This window comes from Phycodurus eques, chromosome 9 (genome assembly GCF_024500275.1).
Source record: "Phycodurus eques isolate BA_2022a chromosome 9, UOR_Pequ_1.1, whole genome shotgun sequence".
Taxonomy (NCBI): domain Eukaryota; kingdom Metazoa; phylum Chordata; class Actinopteri; order Syngnathiformes; family Syngnathidae; genus Phycodurus; species Phycodurus eques.
The window spans coordinates 28,490,887-28,516,408 of NC_084533.1; the positions used below are offsets into that span (position 1 = coordinate 28,490,887).

The window sequence follows — 25,522 nt, forward strand, 5'->3', positions numbered from 1 at the left end:
AAAAATTGGATTTCGATTGGAACCGTATGCTGCAATAACAATATGTTTTTTGCATTTATCGTGCGCGCAACTAAAAGCAGATGTCTCGAGCGTGCAAGGACAGGTGGTGCCGCTGTGAGCTCACGCAAATCGCACACATCTCCGCCCACGCCTCGCCCAATTCAAGCCGCTCCAGGAATCTTTCTCATTTTCTCGCCGCGGGATTGAAATGTAGCATTGCCATCGAATTTCCGACCCCGACGCACTTTGTTCGTCGATCATATTTGGAAGAGCTGCACGTGTGTGTCCTCTCGCAACAATGGCAGACAAAGGAATTTCAGCGGCGGGCCCGATTGTCTGCATTTGCGCTTTGATGGCGACGCTGCCCCTCGTTCATGGAGATCTCAGCTATTCGCTTCCGGAGGAGATGGAGCGCTCGTCTGCGATCGCAAACGTAGCCAAAGATCTCGGAGTGGACCTGGCCACATTATCCTCGCGAAAAGCTCGGATTGATTTCGAGGACGCTCGGAGACGTTTTTGTCACGTGAATTTGCGCACCGGAGATTTGATCGCAGCGGAGAGAATTGACAGAGAAAGCCTTTGTGACAAGAAGCCGTCGTGTGTGCTCAAAGTCGATCTGCTTTTGGAAAATCCTCTCGAGCTGCATCGCGTGAGTCTCCATATTCAGGATGTGAACGACAACTCGCCGCACTTCAAAAAGAGTTCAATCGAAATGGAAATAGGGGAGTCGGCCGAAAGGGGAAGCCGATTTGCAATTGAGGAGGCCCATGATGCAGATATCGGACAAAATGCCGTGAACAGATATCGTTTAGAAAAGAATGCTCACTTCATTCTCGCCGTCGACAACAACAAGGTTGAACTCGTTCTCGAAAATAAGCTTGACCGAGAGAAGCAAAGTCAGATGAATTTGCTCCTGACCGCTTTGGATGGCGGCTCCCCTCAGAGGTCAGGAACAGTCGTCATCCACGTCACCGTGCTGGACGCGAATGATAACGCGCCTGTGTTCACCAAGGCCCTTTATAAAGCCAGCCTGCCTGAAAACTCTCCTCCAGGTACAACCGTGATGCATGTTAGGGCGACTGATGCTGATCAAGGCGTAAATGGAGATGTGACGTATGACTTCGGCCATGTGTCTGGCATTAATGTGAATGTATTCTTTATTGATCCTGCGACGGGGGAAATTAAAGTAACAGGTGTGACTGATTTTGAAGAGAAAACGTCATATGAGATGAGAGTAGAAGCTAAAGACGGTTTGGGACTGACCTCCTATGCTAAAGTTAGAATAGATATTACTGACGTGAATGACAACGCCCCGGTGATAAATATCAAGTCGCTGACCGACCCGGTGGCGGAGAACGTGCCGCCCGGCACCGAGGTGGCCATCGTTCACGTGCAGGACAGAGACTCTGAGCGGAACGGGCAGGTCCGCTGCTCCGTCCGACGAGACGTCCCCTTCCGCTTAGTTCCTTCCATCAAGAACTATTATTCTCTGGTGACGAGCGGCCGGCTGGACCGCGAACTGGTGTCCGATTACAACATTACAATCGGCGCCAGCGACGAGGGCTCTCCTCCTCTGTCCTCCCGGAAAAGTCTTCGCCTGTCCGTCGCCGACGTCAACGACAACCCGCCCGCGTTCGAGCGAGAGTCCTACAGCGCCTACGTGAGCGAAAACAACGAAGCCGGCTCGGCTTTGTGTCGGGTGAGCGCCCGAGACCCCGACCGGAGACAGAACGGCACGGTGGTTTATTCTCTGTTGGCGGGCGCCGAGGTGAACGGCGCCCCGGCGTCCTCCTACGTATCGGTGGACGGAGACACGGGGGCCGTCCGCGCCGCGGGCTCCTTGGATTACGAAGACTTGAGGAGTTTTCGAGTCCACGTGGTGGCCAGAGACAAGGGTTCTCCTCCGCTGAGCAGCAACGTGAGCGTCAGCGTGTGGATACGGGACGTGAACGACAACTCTCCTCAGATACTGTACCCCGCCCCGGAGGGCGACTCCTTCGTGACCGAGCTGGTCCCCAAAGCTGCGCACGGAGGCTCCGTGGTGTCCAAAGTGATAGCGGTGGACGCCGACTCCGGACAGAACGCCCGGCTGTCCTATCATATAGTCAAGTCCACGGATCCGGGACTTTTCGCCATCGGTCTCCACAGTGGAGAGATCAGGACCCGGCGGGACATTTGCCAATCTGACGGCGTGAAGCAGAACCTGATGGTGGCGGTGAAAGATAACGGACAGCCCCCTCTCTCCGCCACCTGCTCCGTGTATTTACTTCTTTCCGATAACTCGGCCGAGTTGCCGGAACTCATGGACGTTTCCTCCGACGAGCGGGAGAAGAATTCCAAAGTCACCTCTTATCTGACGGTGGCGCTGGTGTCCGTGTCCGCCTTCTTTGTGACCTTCATGGCGGCGGTCCTGGCTGGGAGCTTTTGCCGCAGGAGAAAGCCCAGACTGTCGTCGGACGGAGCGGTCGCCGTCCCCGGCGCGTACCTCCCTCCTGATTACGCAGATGTCGACGGCGCGGGAACTTTACGCGGCGCCTACGACTACGACGCCTACTTGACGACGGGCTCCAGGACCAGCGACTTCAACTTTGTGCGTTCCTACGACGACGACACGCTGCCCGCTGACCGCGCGCTCGCGAAGATTCCCAGCGACTTCGATGACCCTTTTGAAGATCTTGACACAGAGGTAGGAGTCTTTTTTTAATTAAAAAGTAATTCCCTTTACTAAATGATTGAAATCAATTGAGCTTTTCTTTCTTGATACTTTTCCTGCCCATTTGCTGTTTGGTGATCTGTAAAGTACATCTAGCAGGTATTAGTTACAAATATTCAACTTTCAGACTTGTACTTGTTACAGATGGGGAAATTAACAGGGGCGGCGGAACGGCTTTGAAACATTGGGGGGCATTTCTTTTGGGGCACGTCTTCCTGCTCTGAGGGAACTTTTGCTCCTCGGAAAACAATCGTCGACGGGCGGGTGGGCGATTTTTGTTGTTACGAGGATACTTTTAGGATGCACACAAAGGGTTACTTAGGGTAAAAAAAAAAAAGGGGCAATTTGGGTGAAATAAAAAGTGGGGGCACATGCTCCCCAGGTCTCCCCGGTTCCGCCACCTCTGGATATAACTGTGGTTTCATGATAGAACGTAATTTCACTGAAACGAGTACAGTATTGTCCCGAGAAACCGCTCCTGTCTTACCTGTGGCGCCCGTGCCCAGTGGACCTCCGTTGTCATTTTGCGCTCTTCTTGAGTCGTTGCACTCGGCTTGCTCCAGTGCAGGTTGCACGTCTGCAATTAAGTTCTTAAATGACGTCAGTTATTACCACCGACTTGTTTAACGATATTTTTTTAAGTGTGAAGAAAATATGATGAACTTGCCCAACATGTTTGTTACTGTAGCATAATTTTATTTGGAAAGGCAAATGCCAGAAACATGCAGCTATTTTGTATTTATTTTTTTAACCCGAACTTGTTCCGCTCGAAGGAGGCAATATCGCAAATTGTAAATATGATATAAAGTGGAACCTCGATAAAACGGACCCCGATACAACGGACATCGGACAAAACGGACCGTCGGGACCGAACGACGTGTCCACAAATAGATTCCGTTTGTCACTTAAACTGCTGTTGACAAAGTCTGTTAGTTCCAGAATTGGCCACTGTTGTTGACTGGCGCTGTGGCGCAACGCAGGCAGCGAATGGGACTGACCTCTTTCCGGGTCACAGATGTACACTATGACTCGACACAAGTCCTCAATAGGTGCCTCCCATGCCTCAGTGGCAGCCATGTTGAATGTGGGGCATTGACATGGCAGCCATGATGTAATGGTGTTGTTTATTGTGAAGAGAGCAGAAAGAGACCGGCACGGATACGATGTTAACGCTGAGGAGTACAGAACATGTCTTGGGAGTCTGGAACAAGCTATTTTTGGTACAGTAAAATTTGATTAGATTTTTTATTTTTGTTTTGGTCAAGCCATTCGTCTTTGGCAACGGATTTGGAACTAGGAAGCACTAATTCCTCTCCGCTCATGAAAGCGACTCGCCTACGATGAGTACTGCACATCCGCAATGTCACCGTGACCGAGCACACCAGTGGGGTAAAGCGCGATATCGGACGACCGCCCGCTTGTTTTCGTCGGGTCTATCGAGGTTCCGCTGTATGTGAATATTTTTGGGGACATTATAAATGAAAAGGAACATAAACCCCATTGTGATGCATCCAAGTTTGGGCGTTTCTTGATGTAAGTCATGTTTGTGTGGTTTACACATGCACGTTTATACTAGTAGTTTATGTTTTTATTCCTCCTAATTTTGTGCTCTGAATGAATGTAAGTATAAGTGAATTGTCTCATGTTGTCACATTGTTCATTTTGTTCAGTCTTGGTATTTTTTTGGTGACATTGACTGTTGCTGTATTCCTTGTCAGTGTGTTCTGAATGCAATATCATTTTCCAATTCTGCAATTTCAATGAAATTACAATTCTTCTTTTTTTTTTTTTTTTTTTGCAATATTAATTCCAGTTTTACTTTTTCCCTTACTGATGGTCAAGTCCTCTCAAATGCACTTTGCACGTGTCATCATGTGTAAAACTCTGAGAAAGACATGTTTTTGAAGTGTGTGTGTGTATATATATATATATATATATATATATATATATGTGTGTATATATGTGTGTATATATGTTTTTTTTTAATGTTCTTGGTTTGACTTTTTGTGACTTTCCGATCATGTTCGGCGCGAAGCGTTGGTCCCTGCGGGCTGCATGAGGCCTGCAGTTGAGAACTCCTGCCTCATGCTGCAAATGAACTCGGCGCGACTGAAACGTTTCCGGTACCTGTCCGTGGTGCTCAAAGACTCCCAACAACCCCAACTCCACTTGAATTTTGTTTTCCTTCATGCTACAAAATCGGAATAGGTTGAATACACATGGCTCTCACAGGAGTTTTAGTTTGAGATTGTTGCACATTTCACGTAAAGCATTTAGCCTTAGTATTTTGAGAGTTAAATAGCACATCGCAGAACATATCAAGTGCAATATCACCTATGAATCCGTGAAAAATCAAATGAATGTACATGCATAGTGGTGTAATATTTCAAAACCAGAAGACTAAAATGATGGTTTGCACGAAGAGGTTCTGCAAAAGTGTTACTTTTGCTGCCATTTTGACATTTGTCTTTGGCGATTGCATAAGAGACACAGAGGCATGGATTCAATTGTTAGTATTTGTAGAGTCATTTTCATGTTCTTGCATTGAGTGCTTTTACTACAAATGGACTCTTGGCGTCGCTGTTGGCTTGTATAAGGCAAACCCACACCCAGTCCGGCTGTTCTCACGCACGGATCCTGGTTGCTTTGTCTTGCTGCGGATGATTGGAATCTGAAGACTATTTTTGTGTCGACCGCTGTGGAATTAGTGCAAGAAGCATCTTATTTTCGTTTTTGGACAGGAGGTCGAACACATTTTGGATGATTTCTGTCAACATGGCAGTCGAGGATTTCTCTATGCGCCGTTTGGTGTTTCTTTTTGCCGCGGTTGTTCAGACGCGCCTCGTCGACGGAGATCTGAGCTATTCCCTTCCAGAGGAGATGAAAGGCTCCGTCTGTTGTTGGAAATGTTGCCAAAGATCTGGGTGTTGACCCGAGGACATTGTCCGCACGACATGCCCGTATTGACGTTGAAGGGACACGTAAGCAGTATTGTGAGATGAATCCGAGCTCCGGAGATTTGATCACTGCGGAGAGAATTGACAGAGAAAGCCTTTGTGGGAAGAAAGCATCTTGCGTTATTAAAATGGACCTGGTGTTTGAAAATCCTCTGGAGCTTCATCGCGTGAGTCTTCATATTCAAGATGTAAATGACAACGCTCCAAAATTCAAAAATAATTTGATTGAAATGGAAATAAGGGAGTCGGCAGAAAAGGGCAGTCGTTTTTCCATTGAAAAGGCTCATGATGCAGACATAGGACAAAACGCTGTTCAAAATTACAACCTACAAAGAAATGACAACTTTATTCTCGCCGTCGACAACAACAAAGTTGAACTCGTTCTCGAAAATAAGCTTGACCGAGAGAAGCAAAGTCAGATGAATTTGCTCCTGACCGCTTTGGATGGCGGCTCCCCTCAGAGGTCAGGAACAGTCGTCATCCACGTCACCGTGCTGGACGCGAATGATAACGCGCCGGTGTTCACCAAGGCCCTTTATAAAGCCAGCCTGCCTGAAAACTCTCCTCCAGGTACAACCGTGATGCATGTTAGGGCGACTGATGCTGATCAAGGCGTAAATGGAGATGTGACGTATGACTTCGGCCATGTGTCTGACGAAGGTCATTTATTTTCTATTGATCCCGCAACGGGGGAAATTAAAGTCACCGGTGTAATTGATTTTGAAGAAAGTGCTTCATTTGAAATTAGTGTACAAGCTAAAGACGGCTTGGGACTGACCTCCTATGCTAAAGTTAGAATAGATATTACTGACGTGAATGACAACGCCCCGGTGATAAATATCAAGTCGCTGACCGACCCGGTGGCGGAGAACGTGCCGCCCGGCACCGAGGTGGCCATCGTTCACGTGCAGGACAGAGACTCTGAGCGGAACGGGCAGGTCCGCTGCTCCGTCCGACGAGACGTCCCCTTCCGCTTAGTTCCTTCCATCAAGAACTATTATTCTCTGGTGACGAGCGGCCGGCTGGACCGCGAACTGGTGTCCGATTACAACATTACAATCGGCGCCAGCGACGAGGGCTCTCCTCCTCTGTCCTCCCGGAAAAGTCTTCGCCTGTCCGTCGCCGACGTCAACGACAACCCGCCCGCGTTCGAGCGAGAGTCCTACAGCGCCTACGTGAGCGAAAACAACGAAGCCGGCTCGGCTTTGTGTCGGGTGAGCGCCCGAGACCCCGACCGGAGACAGAACGGCACGGTGGTTTATTCTCTGTTGGCGGGCGCCGAGGTGAACGGCGCCCCGGCGTCCTCCTACGTATCGGTGGACGGAGACACGGGGGCCGTCCGCGCCGCGGGCTCCTTGGATTACGAAGACTTGAGGAGTTTTCGAGTCCACGTGGTGGCCAGAGACAAGGGTTCTCCTCCGCTGAGCAGCAACGTGAGCGTCAGCGTGTGGATACGGGACGTGAACGACAACTCTCCTCAGATACTGTACCCCGCCCCGGAGGGCGACTCCTTCGTGACCGAGCTGGTCCCCAAAGCTGCGCACGGAGGCTCCGTGGTGTCCAAAGTGATAGCGGTGGACGCCGACTCCGGACAGAACGCCCGGCTGTCCTATCATATAGTCAAGTCCACGGATCCGGGACTTTTCGCCATCGGTCTCCACAGTGGAGAGATCAGGACCCGGCGGGACATTTGCCAATCTGACGGCGTGAAGCAGAACCTGATGGTGGCGGTGAAAGATAACGGACAGCCCCCTCTCTCCGCCACCTGCTCCGTGTATTTACTTCTTTCCGATAACTCGGCCGAGTTGCCGGAACTCATGGACGTTTCCTCCGACGAGCGGGAGAAGAATTCCAAAGTCACCTCTTATCTGACGGTGGCGCTGGTGTCCGTGTCCGCCTTCTTTGTGACCTTCATGGCGGCGGTCCTGGCTGGGAGCTTCTGCCGCAGGAGAAAGCCCAGACTGTCGTCGGACGGAGCGGTCGCCGTCCCCGGCGCGTACCTCCCTCCTAATTACGCAGATGTCGGCGGCGCCTACGACTACGACGCCTACTTGACGACGGGCTCCAGGACCAGCGACTTCAACTTTGTGCGTTCCTACGACGACGACACGCTGCCCGCTGACCGCGCGCTCGCGAAGAATCCCAGCGACTTCGATGACGAGCTTCGCGATTCTTTCGACCCTCTTGAGGTAGGAACCTTATGCCAGATTTTCATGTCTTTGCATTGGTTTCTGCTCCCATTTCTGATTTAGCCACTTCCTGCTTTAGAAGAGAAATCATAGAATTTCCCCCCCCCCCCCCCACTTGACCACACCCCTTTTGCATCGTCTTCACTTTTTTTCGTACTGATAAGCCTATTGGGAGAAGTCTAGTCAACTTTCCCTGAGAAGTGACTGATGACCTTTGACCTCCTTTGTGTCAACATTCTTGCAAGATTCGTTAATTTGCTGGAAATTGCTTTTTGTTGTTTTCATCAAGCTGGCTTTTCCTGCGTCAACCTTTTATGTGGTCGTGGCATTTTTCATTTTGAAAGATTTGTGATGTTCAGCGCAGATTGTTCTCTGTCTGTGCATGATCTGCTGACTCGATCGCTCCGATCAGCTGGGATTGGCCCTGTTTCTCGTGACCGTAAACAGGAAGTGGCGCATGAAAACGGATTTTGGTGAATGGATGAACACGTGCAGAAAATGCAGCTCGACTTTCTCACAACTGGCATCACTTTTGTCTCTTTTGCTCCTGTTCAGACGATTCCAAATGCAGATTTAGTTGTTTTCAACATTTCCTTTCGTCATTTCTTGCCTCATCTCCGATGAAGAATCTGGGCCGGCTGTTCATGCGTGCGTCATTTTCCGGACAATTGGATACACGCGGAGGAGAGGTGATGTTTGTTCTCAACGTTTTGCACGCTGGGACCCACATTTTCCGATTGTTGCCGTGTCGTGACCCGCTATTGAAGAAGCTCGGAACATGTATTCTTCCAAAATAGCCTTTGAAAAAATGAATACCATATTTGTAAACAGTACTCATTCTTACATGTTTGAAGTGGCCTTTAAAGCACCTTGTGAAGAAACCAAGGATGAATATAACTGCATGTACAAAATGTTCTATCTTGGCACTTATCCCTTCATTTTAGAAAGTGCAACTTCAATCGTTTGTCTTCTTTTTAAGAAATGAAGCTTGCTGACCAAAGCAAGCGTAACAGTCTGCATCATGCTATCCTATTTTGAGTAACCCGTCTGCGACCCACCCGAAAAGGCTCTGCAACCCACTTTTAGGTCCCGACCCGCCAGTTGAGAAACCCTGGCTTCGTTCTGACCTCTGACCTCGGTGCCGATCTTTTGCTGCAGTTCATGCGATGTATATGGAGAGTCAATTGCCTTGATCTTGTTTTTCCTTTGTTGTCATTTATGAAACAGTGTTTTCTCCAAATAACTTTGCAACATATTCACTAGCCGTTTAAAAATAACTTTGAAACATGAATCCGAAAGATTTTTTTTGCACGGAATATCAAATTTGTCGACACAGCCTTTTTTTTTAAATATAAAGACAGAAGCGCAAAGCTTTGAGTTTCAGTCGGTGAGGGATGGAGTAAAATGTTTAATAGCAACCGTGGGGCGACTGATATCTGTCCTTATTGGCCATGCAAGCAAATTAAATGTTGTTCCTTCCACCCAAAAAGTTCCAGACAACGAAACAATTGACCCTTGTAGGAAATAAATCTGTCTGTATTGTGAATGTGGATTACCCTTGAAAATAGTTTTAAAGTCATTCCGCAAACGTTTCAGGGTTAATCACATTGTTGTATAATTCAAACGTTTGGAACGAGATTCATCAATGAATTGTGATTATTGTTGCAAAACGCTCAAGGAAGATTTTACTTAAGAGGTCGAAAGATGTCTTTTACGTTGATTCAAAAAGACCGTAGTGGTGCCTTCTCCGTCCATTTTTTAAAATGCTTGACTTGTAAATGTATCGGACTCTCTTTATTTTTTATTTTTTTGGGGGGAATTATTTAAGTGGCAGGAAAGGTAAGCGCTGCAATATGAATCCAGTCCGGCATATTCCAACCGCAGTATGTCAACTGGACACTTGGTGTCACCATAGACCAGCAGAGGATTCACAATGTTATTTGGACGTTGCACGCCGCACATTTCGATCCGGTGTTGTTCGTCGCGTTAAACGCAGAAGACAAAGGAAAAATCCGAGTGGGAGCAAATGAGCTCGTGACTCTTCAAATTCCAGTTGAGTCATTTGCGGTTCTGTCAGAGAATGGCGCATTTATACATTTATTTCGTGCAAACGTGGAGCTTGGGCTTTTTCTTTGTCTCGGTCGGATGCGCACACGGAGACCTCAGCTATTCTGTTCAAGAGGAGCTGAAACGCGGATCTGTCATTGGAAATTTGGCCAAGGATCTCGGACTGGATGTGGGGACATTGTCTGCTCGCAAAGCTCGTGTTGACATGGAAAAAAACAACAGGCAGTATTGCGGAATCAACCTCCGTACAGGGGATTTAACGGCTGCGGACCGAATTGACCGCGAGGAGCACTGCGGGGAGAAGCCTTCGTGCGTTCTGAAATTCGACCTGCTGCTGGAGAATCCTTTGGAATTGCACCGTTGGTCTTTGCAAATTCAGGATGTGAATGATAATTCTCCCACTTTCTCCAAAGATTTCATCAAGCTGGAAATAAGCGAGTCCGCTGCCAAAGGAGCAAAATACCGCATTAATGCAGCTCATGACTTGGATATTGGAACTAATTCCGTTCAAAACTACATTTTGCAGCCAAACTCCAATTTTGTGTTTCGCATTCAAACAACCAACGATGGCAGTAAATACGGTGAGCTGATTTTAGAAAAGGAGCTGGACAGAGAAGAGCAGCAGGAAATGAAATTATTGCTGACGGCCGTGGATGGTGGTTCTCCTCAGCGATCTGGTACTGTGGTCATACATGTCGTCGTACTCGATGCCAATGACAACGCCCCAGTTTTCACTCAGGCTGTTTATACAACCTCTGTGAAAGAAGACGCAGGCCTGAAGACCGCAATTATCACCGTGAGCGCATCGGACGCAGATGAAGGAATCAACGGAGAAGTCACATACGAGTTTAGCCGGCTTTCTGAAAAAGCGAGAAATATGTTTTCACTCGATCAGAAAACTGGAGAAATTGTTGTGGCGGGCGAAATAGATTATGAAGATGCAACAAGCCATGAAGTTTTTGTTGAAGCCAAAGACGGTTATGGTATTACCTCTGAGGCAAAAGTCATTATTAACATCAATGACATCAATGACAACGCCCCGGTGATAAATATCAAGTCGCTGACCGACCCGGTGGCGGAGAACGTGCCGCCCGGCACCGAGGTGGCCATCGTTCACGTGCAGGACAGAGACTCTGAGCGGAACGGGCAGGTCCGCTGCTCCGTCCGACGAGACGTCCCCTTCCGCTTAGTTCCTTCCATCAAGAACTATTATTCTCTGGTGACGAGCGGCCGGCTGGATCGCGAACTGGTGTCCGATTACAACATTACAATCGGCGCCAGCGACGAGGGCTCTCCTCCTCTGTCCTCCCGGAAAAGTCTTCGCCTGTCCGTCGCCGACGTCAACGACAACCCGCCCGCGTTCGAGCGAGAGTCCTACAGCGCCTACGTGAGCGAAAACAACGAAGCCGGCTCGGCTTTGTGTCGGGTGAGCGCCCGAGACCCCGACCGGAGACAGAACGGCACGGTGGTTTATTCTCTGTTGGCGGGCGCCGAGGTGAACGGCGCCCCGGCGTCCTCCTACGTATCGGTGGACGGAGACACGGGGGCCGTCCGCGCCGCGGGCTCCTTGGATTACGAAGACTTGAGGAGTTTTCGAGTCCACGTGGTGGCCAGAGACAAGGGTTCTCCTCCGCTGAGCAGCAACGTGAGCGTCAGCGTGTGGATACGGGACGTGAACGACAACTCTCCTCAGATACTGTACCCCGCCCCGGAGGGCGACTCCTTCGTGACCGAGCTGGTCCCCAAAGCTGCGCACGGAGGCTCCGTGGTGTCCAAAGTGATAGCGGTGGACGCCGACTCCGGACAGAACGCCCGGCTGTCCTATCATATAGTCAAGTCCACGGATCCGGGACTTTTCGCCATCGGTCTCCACAGTGGAGAGATCAGGACCCGGCGGGACATTTGCCAATCTGACGGCGTGAAGCAGAACCTGATGGTGGCGGTGAAAGATAACGGACAGCCCCCTCTCTCCGCCACCTGCTCCGTGTTTTTACTTCTTTCCGATAACTTTGCCGAGTTGCCGGAACTCATGGACGTTTCCTCCGACGAGCGGGAGAAGAATTCCAAAGTCACCTCTTATCTGACGGTGGCGCTGGTGTCCGTGTCCGCCTTCTTTGTGACCTTCATGGCGGCGGTCCTGGCTGGGAGCTTTTGCCGCAGGAGAAAGCCCAGACTGTCGTCGGACGGAGCGGTCGCCGTCCCCGGCGCGTACCTCCCTCCTGATTACGCAGATGTCGACGGCGCGGGAACTTTACGCGGCGCCTACGACTACGACGCCTACTTGACGACGGGCTCCAGGACCAGCGACTTCAACTTTGTGCGTTCTTACGACGACGACACGCTGCCCGCTGACCGCGCGCTCGCGAAGAGTCCCAGCGACTTCGATGACGAGCTTCGCGATTCTTTCGACCCACTCTGAGGTAGGAACCTTGTGGCAGATTTTCATGTCTTTGCATTGGTTTCTGCTCCCTATTATGATCTCGCCACTTCCTGCTTTACTGTAGAAGACAAATCATGACTTTGTTCTTCCGACTTTAGCACACATCTTTTGTATGTCTGCACTTTGAAATTGTTGGACTGCTGAGCCCCTTGGGACAATCCAGTCAACTTTGTTCATTGAGGAAGACATTGATGTTTGACCTCGGTACTATCAAGATTTTTACAATTTTCCTACTTCCTTCCTTTGCTCATACATGATGGAAAATGCTTGTTGTTGTCACGGAGCTTACTTTTTTCTGTAAACCTATTTTGTTGCTGTGGTCATTTTTATGCTGAGGGTCAATGTTAATGTTTCTATTTCTATAAACAGTCTGCTAAATTGAACATTAAATCACTTAGTCAGCTGGGATGAGTTTCAATCTTTCCCAAACCCTCAACAAGAACTGTGGTTAAAAAAGAAAAAAGTCAACTATGTTTGTGTAGCCCTTAATCACAGAGTCTCAAAGGGCTTCCCAGGCCCAAAATTGGAAAAAAAAACTGACGACATCCCTTAATATCCATCCATCCATTTTCTTCCGCTTATCCGGGTCGGGTCGCGGGGTCAGTAGCTTGAGCAGGGACGCCCAGACTTCCCTCTCCCCAGCCACTTCATCCAGCTCTTCCGGGGGGATCCCGAGGCATTCCCGGGCCGGCCGAAGGACGTAGTCTCTCCGGCGTGTCCTGGGCCGTCCCCGGGGTCTCCTCCCGGTGGGACGTGCCCGGAACACCTCACCGGGGAGGCGTCCGGGAGGCTCTACTCTGACATCCTCCCGGATGACCGAGCTTCTCATCCTATCTCTCAGGGAGACCCCGGACACCCTGCGGAGGAAAATCATTTCGGCCACTTGTAGCCGGGGATCTTGTTCTTTCGGTCACGACCCACAGCTCGTGACCTTAGGTGAGGGTAGGAACGAAGATCGACTGGTAAATTGAGAGCTTCGCCTTTCGGCTTAGCTCCTTTCCGTTCTTCCCTCACTCGTGAACAAGACCCCAAGATACTTGAACTCTTCCACTTGGGGCAGGATCTCATCCCCGACCCGGAGAGGGCAAGCCACCCTTTTCCGACTGAGGACCACGGTCTCAGATTTGGAGGTGCTGATTCTCATCCTGGCCGCTTCACACTCGGCTGCGAACTGCTCCAGTGAGAGTTGGAGCTCACGGCTCGATGAAGCCAACAGAACCACATCATCTGCAAAAAGCAGAGATGCAATACTGAGGCCACCAAACCGGAACCTTTCTACGCCCCGGCTGCGCCTAGAAATTCTGTCCATAATAGTTATGAACAAGATCGGCGACAAAGGGCAGCCTTGGCGGAGTCCAACCCTCACCGGGAACGAGTCCGACTTCCTGCCGGATATGCGGACCAAACTCTGACTCCGGTCGTACAGGGACCGAACACCTCGTATCAGGGGGTTCGGTACCCCATACTCCCGAAGCACCCTCCACAGGACTCCCCGAGGGACACGGTCGAACGCCTTCTCCAAGTCCACAAAACACATGCAGACTGGTTGGGCGAACTCCCATGCACCCTCGAAGACCCTGCCGAGGGTGTAGAGCTGGTCCACTGTTCCACGGCCAGGACGAAAACCACGCTGCTCCTCCTGAATCTGAGATTCGACTTCCCGACGGACCCTCCTCTCCAGCACCCCTGAATAGACCTTACCAGAGAGGCTGAGCAGTGTGGTCCCCCTGTAGTTGGAACACACCCTCCGGTCCCCCTTCTTAAAAACGGGGGACCACCACCCCAGTCTGCCAATCCAGAGGCACTGTCCCCGATGTCCACGCGATGTTGCAGAGGCGTGTCAACTAGGACAGCCCCACAACATCCAGAGCCTTTAGGAACTCCGGGCGAATCTCATCCACCCCCGGGGCCCTGCCACCGAGGAGCTTTTTAACTACCTCGGTGACCTCAAACCCAGAGAAAGGAGAGCCCGCCTCAGAGAACCCACACTCTGCTTCCTCATGGGAAGGCGTGTCGGTGGAATTGAGGAGGTCTTCGAAGTATTCTCCCCACCGACTCACAACGTCCCGAGTCGAGGTCAGCAGCGCCCCATTCCCGCTATACACAGTGCTGGTGGTGCACTGCTTTCCTCTCCTGAGACGTCGGATGGTGGACCAGAATTTCCTCGAAGCCGTCCGGAAGTCTTTCTCCATGGCCTCACCGAACTCCTCCCATACCAGAGTTTTTGCTTCAGCGACCACCAGAGCTGCATTCCGCTAGGGTGTCCTGGTGCCAAGTGCACGTGTAGACACCCTTATGCTTGAACATGGTGTTCGCTATGGACAATCCGTGACGAGCACAGAAGTCCAATAACAGAACGCCACTCGGGTTCTGATCGGGGGGGGGGGGCGTTCCTCCCAATCACGCCCTTCCAGGTCTCACTGTCATTGCCCACGTGAGCATTGAAGTCCCCCAACAGAACAATGGAGTCCCAGCGGGAGCACTCTCCAGCGCCCCCTCCAAGGACTCCAAAAAGGGTGGGTATTCTGAACTGCTGTTTGGTGCATAGGCACAAACAACAGTCAGGACCCGTCCCCCCACCCCAAGGCGGAGGGAGGCTAGCCTCTCGTCCACCGGGGTTAACCCCAACGTACAGGCGCCGAGCCGGGGGGCAATAAGTATACCCACACCTGCTCGGCGCCTCTGACCGTAGGCAACTCCAGAGTGAAAGAGAGTCCAACCCCTCTCGAGAGGACTGGTACCAGAGCCCAAGCTGTGTTTGGAGGCGAGTCCGACTATATCGAGTCGGACCTTCTTGACCTCACAAACCAGCTCGGGCTCCTTCCCTGCCAGAGAGGTGACATTCCACGTCCCGAGAGCCAGCTTCTGTAGCCGGGGATCGGATCGCCAAGGTCACCGCCTTCGGCCAACGCCCAGCTCACACTGCACCCGACCCCTATGGCCCCTCCCACAGGTGGTGAGCCCATGGGAAGGGGGACCCACGTTACCCTTTCGGGCTGTGCCCGGCCGGGCCCCATTGGGTGCAGGCCCGGCCACAGGGCGCTCTCCTTCGAGCCCCACCACCAGGCCTGGCTCCAGTGGGGGGCCCCGGTGACCCGCGTCCGGGCAAGGGAAAACGAAGCCCATTGTTTGTCGTCATCTTTAGGGGTCTTTGAGGCGTGCTTTGTCTGGTCCCTCACCTAGGACCTGTTTGTCATGGGTGACCCTGCCAGGGGCATGAAGCCCCAGACAACTTAGCTCCTAGGATCACTGGGACACACAAACTCCTCCACCACGACACGGTGACGGCTCAAGGAGGGGATCCCTTAATATAAACCCCACAATCGGGCAAGGAAAAACTCAAAACCCCGTCTGGGGAAGAAGACCCCTTGAGAAAGGGACTGCAGATTAGGGGATCCCCCTTCCAGGGTGACCAGGCTGCAGTGGATGTCGAGCGGGCAACATTTATCACACACTATGATGCTGTACAATGTTCACGAAGATGGCATAAGAGTCAATTTAACGAGAAAACACGCAGCAGGGTAGATGTCTTTGTTGGTTTTTCTTTAGGACCTGGCCCCTGTCGGTTAGATCAGAATTCTCCATGGCAACGACTCCGGGGGAAGTGGTCCACCTCAGATCTTGTCGCAGTTGGTCGGTGCAGCAACAGGAAACGGCAACAGCCTCAGTTTCAGTGTTAAGAAGCAAAACACGACAGGACAGCCACGGTTTGATCTCAGCGAGACACGACTCCAGATTAGCGCAATCGCGTGGGCTAGTTAATTTTAATGTGATGTGCATCTGAGTATCGTCGGCGTGACAGTGAAAGCTAATATTATATCTGCGTATGATCTTGGCAAGCGGCAGCATATAAAGACTGAACGAGAGGGCTGAGGACCGATCCCTGCGGGACTCCACAAATGACATGATTACACTCAGACATCGCATGACCATGAATTCCACGGTGCATCCTATCTGGGAGATAAAATCAAAACCAAGAAAGTGCTGGGGCCGTCGTACCGATACACGTTTCGAGGCGATCGATGAGTATATTGGGAGCGACGGTATCAAAGGCAGCGCTGAGGTCGAGCTGTAATAGTATTGATGACGTGTGTTGCAATCCATAGCTAGCAGGAGGTCATTCGTCACTTTTGCAAGGGTTGAGGCACGGTGTCCTAAATCTCGTTCCTCAGTGAGATTTTTGGGGAAATAGTTTTCAAAATCATCATCTGACAAGGAGGAGCTGTTGGAAGTTGGCTGCTTTTGGGTTAGAATTGCTACTCTGTCAAATCACTATTTTGGGTTACTTTTAATTGAGACAGATTATTTTGGAAAAACAATTCGTTTGAGCTGAAACGAGAGCTTGTTCAAAACAAACGAACTGATGGATGGGTGAGTCGATGAACAATTTCAGCAAATGCGGCTTAACTATATCACAAGCGGGTTCATTCTCATCTCTCTTGCACCTGTTCAGACGACTCCAAATGCAGATTTCATTGTTTTCCACATTTTCTTCAGTCGTTTCTTCCAGGATGTCTGATGGAGAAACTGGACCAACTGTTGATGCATGTGTCGTTTTCTGTAAAATGACATTCATACAGAGAAGTGTTGTTTCGTTGACACCTTGGTGCTGAATATCGCTGCGGCTCATGGAATATAGTTTGACGTAGTTCCGCTTTTCTTGATTTTCCGTCATTGTAATCATGAAATACTTTTCTCCAAATGTCTATTTAACAATCAGACACTTGTCGTATAAAAATAAAAAAAACTCTGAAACAATGTTCTCGTCGTTGTTGTTGTCCATGGAAAACAATTTTGTTGAGACCGCCTTTTTTCGAGTTCAGTACAAAGGGTTTCATTTCATTCTGTGAGGAATTGAGAAAATTGCACATTGCAACTGTGACCTGACTTCATTTTCTTTTTCACTCAGGCAAGTGAAATGCTATCGCTTGCAACAAAGAGTGCCAAACTCAGAAACGACTGACCCGTGTCGGAAATTCGTCTTTCCACCGTTCAAAATCGTTGTTCATTCAATGTACCTGGCAACGTTCAAGGTTTAATCCTATTCTGTAATCTAATCCAAACTCTTGAAACCAACTCATCATTCAATTTGGACAATTGTGACTCAACGATAGAGTCAGGTGTTCATTTTAGGAGGCCTTTCTCCCTTTGAGGCGTCATCCACGCTTTTAAAGGCCCGACGTGCAGTTGTATCTCGTTCTTAGTCAGGAATTATTTGCAGTGGCACTGAAGGAGCACTGCGAGCGTCATTCATATCAAGGATGCGTGCACGAGGTCATTTTTTCTCACTCGTGTATACAAAAAGAATACATGAATCCAGTCCGGCATATTCCAACCGCAGTATGTGAACTGGACACTTGGTGTCACCATAGACCAGCAGAGGATTCACAATGTTATTTGGACGTTGCACGCCGCACATTTCGATCCGGTGTTGTTCGTCGCGTTAAACGCAGAAGACAAAGGAAAAATCCGAGTGGGAGCAAATGAGCTCGTGACTCTTCAAATTCCAGTTGAGTCATTTGCGGTTCTGTCAGAGAATGGCGCATTTATACATGTATTTCGTGCAAACGTGGAGCTTGGGCTTTTTCTTTGTCTCGGTCGGATGCGCACACGGAGACCTCAGCTATTCTGTTCAAGAGGAGCTGAAACGCGGATCTGTCATTGGAAATTTGGCCAAGGATCTCGGACTGGATGTGGGGACATTGTCTGCTCGCAAAGCTCGTGTTGACATGGAAAAAAACAACAGGCAGTATTGCGGAATCAACCTCCGTACAGGGGATTTAACGGCTGCGGACCGAATTGACCGCGAGGAGCACTGCGGGGAGAAGCCTTCGTGCGTTCTGAAATTCGACCTGCTGCTGGAGAATCCTTTGGAATTGCACCGTTGGTCTTTGCAAATTCAGGATGTGAATGATAATTCTCCCACTTTCTCCAAAGATTTCGTCAAGCTGGAAATAAGCGAGTCCGCTGCCAAAGGAGCAAAATACCGCATTAATGCAGCTCATGACTTGGATATTGGAACTAATTCCGTTCAAAACTACATTTTGCAGCCAAACTCCAATTTTGTGTTTCGCATTCAAACGACAAATGTTGACGGTGAGCTGATTTTAGAAAAGGAGCTGGACAGAGAAGAGCAGCAGGAAATGAAATTATTGCTGACGGCCGTGGATGGTGGTTCTCCTCAGAGATCTGGTACTGTGGTCATACATGTCGTCGTACTCGATGCCAATGACAACGCCCCAGTTTTCACTCAGGCTGTTTATACAACCTCTGTGAAAGAAGACGCAGGCCTGAAGACCGCAATTATCACCGTGAGCGCATCGGACGCAGATGAAGGAATCAACGGAGAAGTCACATACGAGTTTAGCCGGCTTTCTGAAAAAGCGAGAAATATGTTTTCACTCGATCAGAAAACTGGAGAAATTGTTGTGGCGGGCGAAATGGATTATGAAGATGCAACAAGCCATGAAGTTTTTGTTGAAGCTAAAGACGGTTATGGCCTCTCTTCCAAGACAAAGGTAATTATTAATATAATTGACGTGAATGACAACGCCCCGGTGATAAATATCAAGTCGCTGACCGACCCGGTGGCGGAGAACGTGCCGCCCGGCACCGAGGTGGCCATCGTTCACGTGCAGGACAGAGACTCTGAGCGGAACGGGCAGGTCCGCTGCTCCGTCCGACGAGACGTCCCCTTCCGCTTAGTTCCTTCCATCAAGAACTATTATTCTCTGGTGACGAGCGGCCGGCTGGACCGCGAACTGGTGTCCGATTACAACATTACAATCGGCGCCAGCGACGAGGGCTCTCCTCCTCTGTCCTCCCGGAAAAGTCTTCGCCTGTCCGTCGCCGACGTCAACGACAACCCGCCCGCGTTCGAGCGAGAGTCCTACAGCGCCTACGTGAGCGAAAACAACGAAGCCGGCTCGGCTTTGTGTCGGGTGAGCGCCCGAGACCCCGACCGGAGACAGAACGGCACGGTGGTTTATTCTCTGTTGGCGGGCGCCGAGGTGAACGGCGCCCCGGCGTCCTCCTACGTATCGGTGGACGGAGACACGGGGGCCGTCCGCGCCGCGGGCTCCTTGGATTACGAAGACTTGAGGAGTTTTCGAGTCCACGTGGTGGCCAGAGACAAGGGTTCTCCTCCGCTGAGCAGCAACGTGAGCGTCAGCGTGTGGATACGGGACGTGAACGACAACTCTCCTCAGATACTGTACCCCGCCCCGGAGGGCGACTCCTTCGTGACCGAGCTGGTCCCCAAAGCTGCGCACGGAGGCTCCGTGGTGTCCAAAGTGATAGCGGTGGACGCCGACTCCGGACAGAACGCCCGGCTGTCCTATCATATAGTCAAGTCCACGGATCCGGGACTTTTCGCCATCGGTCTCCACAGTGGAGAGATCAGGACCCGGCGGGACATTTGCCAATCTGACGGCGTGAAGCAGAACCTGATGGTGGCGGTGAAAGATAACGGACAGCCCCCTCTCTCCGCCACCTGCTCCGTGTATTTACTTCTTTCCGATAACTCGGCCGAGTTGCCGGAACTCATGGACGTTTCCTCCGACGAGCGGGAGAAGAATTCCAAAGTCACCTCTTATCTGACGGTGGCGCTGGTGTCCGTGTCCGCCTTCTTTGTGACCTTCATGGCGGCGGTCCTGGCTGGGAGCTTTTGCCGCAGGAGAAAGCCCAGACTGTCGTCGGACGGAGCGGTCGCCGTCCCCGGCGCGTACCTCCCTCCTGATTACGCAGATGTCGACGGCGCGGGAACTTTAGGCGGCGCCTACGACTACGACGCCTACTTGACGACGGGCTCCAGGACCAGCGACTTCAACTTTGTGCGTTCTTACGATGACGACACGCTGCCCGCTGACCGCGCGCTCGCGAAGATTCCCAGCGACTTCGATGACGAGCTTCGCGATTCTTTCGACCCACTCTTGAGGTAGGCACGAACATTAATGCCTTTTATTTTTCTCAAAGGTTTTGTTGTCACAATTCCATTTGCCCGAGCCTGTACATTCAAATCATTTCCAAGCGCAAGTGTCCTTTCCCGCATCTTCAACCTTTCTAATCATGACATGTTTGTGTGCATTTTGATTCGTATATGCTAAACCGTTAAAATGATTGTCCAGTTCCTTTTGGTAGGCTTTTAAACTGAAAACACTTACTTGATCAGTGTCTGAAAAGCTCAGTCTTGTGATACTTGCTTTTCCCAGTGTCGTGGTGTGCACGACTGACAATCCCTTGTTTCTCACTCACTGACAGTATTTGCTAAAAGTTATTTCGCTGGCTGAATGTTCCCCGATTGACTATTCAGTGACTACTCCATGATGGAGTCTACCTTTTGGCCAAAATCAGCTGGGATTGCTTCCAGCTCCCTGTAAACTGAACGGGATGAGCGGTTGAAAATGATCGTGCGGTTTTACCTGTAGTTTCATTTGGTCTTGAGACAGATGCCGGTATTATTCAGCCGTGCAACGCTTAGGACCTTTTACATTTTTGTCACTTTGGAGAGTGGGTCCGTCTCACAATTGACCAACAATTAAACACTGTTTGTGTTTAACTTGAAACTTGTAAGTTGACAACAATTTAAGTGGAGAATGTGGTCCACAGTTTCAGTATCATGTAATCTCCCTTCTTTCATTTATTAAATAGGGTAAATGTTTCCATTGGAAATGATTTCCTGTCCTTGTTGTCAGTAGAATTCCTGCTTTTGCAATTTTTGTTTTTTAATTTCCTCCATAGTTGTTTGATTCATATACGTCGCGACATATTTATATATGTGGCTCTTTATTGTTCTGTGTTGAAAGAAAAATAATGATACAATACTTATACGATCCGAGCTGCCCTTTATGGATATTGCTTTGCGCGATGGGGCAGAGTCACAATCGATGGAAAAGGCCTCCCCTGAATTGCTGCACTCATCGAAATTGAATGTCTCGTTCAGGTGAAAAATTAAGATACAGAATGAATATGCAGTTCATCCAATCGGGACTTCAGTGAGGCCCGACCGAGTATTAGTCAGCCGGCCTCGTAAAGAAAAAGTTCTTGATAGGATTTCTTCTTCCCGGTTCTTTGAATGTTTGGTGGTGATCTTGTTTCCAAATAAGAATCTTGAGACACTAGACTTGTCTTGGAGGATTTAATACAACGAAACCAAGAATACCAATTTATCAGTTTCATGGATTCCAAGGCTATGGTCGGATGGAAGCGTGAAGTGCACCGGACTCTCTTCCTTCTCTCGTGGGATCCGTAAGCCGAGTGGTACCTCTTTTCAGATAACAGTCAGTTTCCTCAGCGGCTCCTCATCAAAACATCTCTCAACTGATCTCAGCCTGAATGTTATCGGTATGTCTGTGGTGCGTGCGTGTGTGTGTGTGTGTGTGTTCATAACATTGTGGTCAGTTTTTACAAACAAAAGCGAGTGTGTGTGTCCTAGTGTCCTGTAAGCAGCAACATAGAAATATATCGCACGATCCCAAACTCTGATTAAATGAGTCATAAAAGAGGAGTCTGTCAATTCTCCTTTTGGCTCGACTTTTCTTGTTTTGTTACAATGTTTTTGAAAGATATACTTCAGAAAGACGGCGGTCTGTTTATAAATCCTTTGTACGAAAGAGAAAAAAAAGAACAGATACAGTAAGCGTCTCCGTTAATGAGAGGAAATGTAAAGCCGATGAGGTTTCGTGTTGTGCTCAGTTTTTGTAAAACCTGTATCCCTTTTATGCCGGAACAGTTTTGCTGTGTCACAATGGAGTTTTTAAGGTACTGCTGTGGTATTATAATTGAGTTTTATTGGGAATCAGATTTGATCAGTTGAACAGAACAAAGTTTCTCGAAGGGAGAAAGAAACAAAGACAAAAGAAAAAGCACTAATTGCAAATAGGATGAGAGAAGTCAATCATTACATTATCTCCAACAATGAAATGTTAAATATGAGTGTTGCATGGGGCTGCAGTGCTACACCCTGTGAGGGAAGGACAGGACAAGATGGAACAGGACAAAGACAGGAGAAGAAACACGCAGGACCAGGGTGGTGAACCCGGCTGTACAACTGCAGTGTGGTGGCATTAATGATGTAAATTATAAAAGTCTACAGGAGCAGAGTATAAGTGAGGGGGGCACACAAGCGATTTGCATATTCATGAGTTGTTTGTCGCAGTAAATGCGGGAGCCCACAGCCAGTGAATGAGTCCTAGGGGTGTGTGTCTGCGGATACATGCAAGTGAATTGACACCGTTTGACACAAAGACTGACAGACGTGTCCTGAAATTGCTGTGCCCGCACCGCGGTGGCTGAGGACCCCACCCGATCAATCGAGGGCCGGGATCGGGCCCAGGGGTCCACCCGAGAGCAGCCCGGCGGACGGGACCCGGGGCGGTCCGCCTGCCCCACCGAGGCGCCCCGACAACCGGCCGCCCAGCCTCCGTACGTCCACGAGACCAAAGTCCTCCGTATGCTGCTGTAGTATATTGGAGCATTGTGGCTGATTACTATTTTTGAGATTTGAGCAACCTATTAGGGGATTTAGCGTAAGGTTAAAATCACCTCCCATAATAATTGTAGAAGTGGCTGACAAGTTTCACAAGTGCGAAAAGAGCATGTGAAAAAAGGCTGGATCATCTTTATTTGGAGCGTATACGTTGACAATTGGATAAAGCTTGTTAAATATTGTAGCCTGTAAAATGATATATCGGCCTTCTGGATCCGCTACTGTACTATTTATTGTCAAAAGTAGTCTTTTATGGACTAGTATTGAGACCCCTCTTGGTCTACAGTTATGAAAGGCCGAGATAACCTGAGTGAAATTCGAGTCAATGAGGCATTTTTCTTCTGACTTCGTAAGGTGCGTTTCTTGTAATAGGAGGAGGTCTCTTTTAAATGTCGTGGTATAAACCATAATCTTAATTCTCTTTGCCTGTGATCGAATGCCGTTGACATTCCAAGACACGAATGTTAAGTGTGACATATAATGGGTGTGTGTATATCATCATTTTAAATAGATTTGGTACGATGCATTCTTTGTTGTTGTTGTTGTTTTTTTGTTTGTTTTTTTGACGGTTTTCGGGAGATTTCTTGGTATTGTGTTGACGAATGTTATTTAGAGAGGGTGATAGAGATGCTATATTTAAGTACTGCAAAGCCAGGGTACATAGAAGGGTAGCGAACAAACAGTGACATGGGGATAATATGGTGTGCGGTGGTGGTTTGTGGTGCGCAAAAAGAGTTTCGAGCGACTTGTGCGTTCAGTGTGTGTGGAAGCAAGCAGAGCAGGAAAGCAGAGAGATAGGAGTGAGGATTCATGCCGGTGGCGTGCGTGTGTCCGTTTTTGTTGATCGAAGCAAAAGTGAAACGAAATACAACACATTATTGACAATTCATAACGGCAACAGATCAAAAGTAGTACTTATCGACAAAGAGCCAGGGCGTGACGTTGGCATCACGAAACAGTCGGCCGTCGACGTCTTGCTTGTCGACAACGAACCGCGCTCGTTTGCCTTTGTCGCGGAACTCCTTCATCAACGGGTACAAAACTCTACGCCTCTCATTCATCTCCTTGCGGAACTGGTCGTTCATTCCAAACGAAGTCCCTCGACGCTTCCCGACCTTCGGATTTGCTGAAAGTGTTCAAACTTTGCAACGATGGGACGTGGTCGGTTTCCTGGACGAGGGCCTCCCGATCGGAGGACACGGTGAAAAGTAATCTTGTCGACTGTATCTTGCGCGCGGACGTCGTAAAACCTTTCATCTGCACCTCGCGGTCTTGCGGAGCATTGTACGGCCGACACAACCTGGAGCTGAACACGCTCAAGACGGTAGAGATGATCGTGGAATTCAGGAGGCATCCTTCGCCACAGCTGCCCCTCACGTTGTCCGGCCGCCTTGTGTCAACCGTCGAGACCTTCGAGTTCCTGGGAATTACAATCTCTCAGGACCTGAAGTGGGCGACCGACATCAACTCCGTCCTCAAAAAGGCCCAGCGGAGGATGTACTTCCTGCGGCTTCTGAGAAAGCACGGCCTGCCATCGGAGCCGCTGAGGCGGTTCTACACAGCGGTCATCGAATCAGTCCTTTGTTCTTCCATCACAGTCTGGTTTGGCGCCGCTACAAAAAAGGACAAACTCCGACTGCCACGGACAATCAAAACTGCCGAAAGGATTGTCGGTACCCCCCTACCCGCCATTGAGGACTCGCACGCCGCCAGAACTAAGACAAGGGCGTGCGAAATCCTCTCGGACCGTCCGCACCCCGGTCACCGGCTCTTCCGGCTCCTTCCCTCAGGTAGGCGCTACCGATCGACGCAAACGAGAACTAGTAGACATTCCGACAGCTTCTTCCCTCTTGCGATCACCTTCCTAAACACCTAACCTATAATTCCATGACGACAAGCTGGCAATTTTTTGACTTGAGTTGGTTGTCACATTTCTGTGGGGCCAATGATGTATGACTCGTGCACTCACTGCAGTTGTCTCGCCACGCTGCACTATTTGCATATACTGGCCACTCGTGCCAGAGTAGCATCTGCTCTATTTGCACACCCATCGAGGAGTATCTGTAACATTTGCACAACCGACATTGTCCCAGATGATCGCACTACTCGTCACTTTAAACCGCATACGCTCCTTGAAGTCTCGGCGCCCTTTGCACAATGGTCATTGCACCGGACTATCGCAATATGAGTCATTCGAACTGCTCTAAGTGCTCGAGGACTCTGCATCTTTTTGCACAATTGTTTTTTGTCAATGTCTTGATGTCCCCAAAGTGTTCTGTAAATTGACCGTCCGTTGTACTAGAGCGGCTCCAACGACCGGAGACAAATTCCTTGTGTGTTTTGGACATACTTGGCAAATAAAGATGATTCTGATTCTGATTCTGATGGAATGCCTGAGAGAATGAGGATGTCACGCGTGCTTCTTGATTGAATGTCCAACGTAGTTTCTTTCACGAGTTTATATTCCATTCTAAGAGTTTGTAGTTCTGCTGACGTTGACATGTTTGATCGAAGCGCAGTTTTATCTAATCTTCGCTCGTACACTTGTTGTCGCGTGAATTCCAAGCGCTTTCTGAGTTCGGTGATCTCTTGGCGAAGCAAATCGAGTGCAATTGACAATTTCTTGTCTCCCAGCAAATTTCGTAATGTCATCGAACTTCCTTGAATATT

The 25,522-nt window shown here is 49.6% G+C and overlaps 3 protein-coding genes and 1 pseudogene across 3 annotated transcripts in view; all 4 read left to right on the forward strand.

Annotated features, from left to right (window-relative positions):
• Positions 1–203: 203 nt before the first annotated feature.
• Positions 204–25,522, forward strand: part of LOC133407442 (protocadherin gamma-C5-like) — a 276,972-nt gene continuing 251,653 nt past the window's right edge. Inside the window, exon 1 of the mRNA XM_061685357.1 lies at positions 204–2,686. Coding sequence (XP_061541341.1) covers positions 299–2,686 — 2,388 coding nt within the window. The 5' untranslated portion in view covers positions 204–298. The remainder of the gene's footprint in view (positions 2,687–25,522) is intronic.
• On the forward strand, positions 5,489–7,952 carry LOC133408045 (protocadherin gamma-A10-like). Its single transcript, XM_061686533.1, is given in 3 exon segments — positions 5,489–5,596; positions 5,598–7,859; positions 7,923–7,952. Coding segments are annotated over 3 exon segments (2,400 nt in total).
• LOC133408046 (protocadherin beta-15-like) lies at positions 9,834–12,345 on the forward strand. Its single transcript, XM_061686534.1, has one exon. It carries the CDS (start codon positions 9,940–9,942, stop codon positions 12,343–12,345), a length of 2,406 nt encoding a protein of 801 aa, XP_061542518.1. The 5' UTR covers positions 9,834–9,939.
• LOC133408047 (protocadherin beta-15-like) lies at positions 17,803–20,431 on the forward strand (annotated as a pseudogene).

Bases quoted from the DNA above. Each gene is read 5' to 3' on its own strand.
- LOC133408046 (XM_061686534.1), top strand. From the start codon at position 9,940: ATGGCGCATTTATACATTTATTTCGTGCAAACGTGGAGCTTGGGCTTT.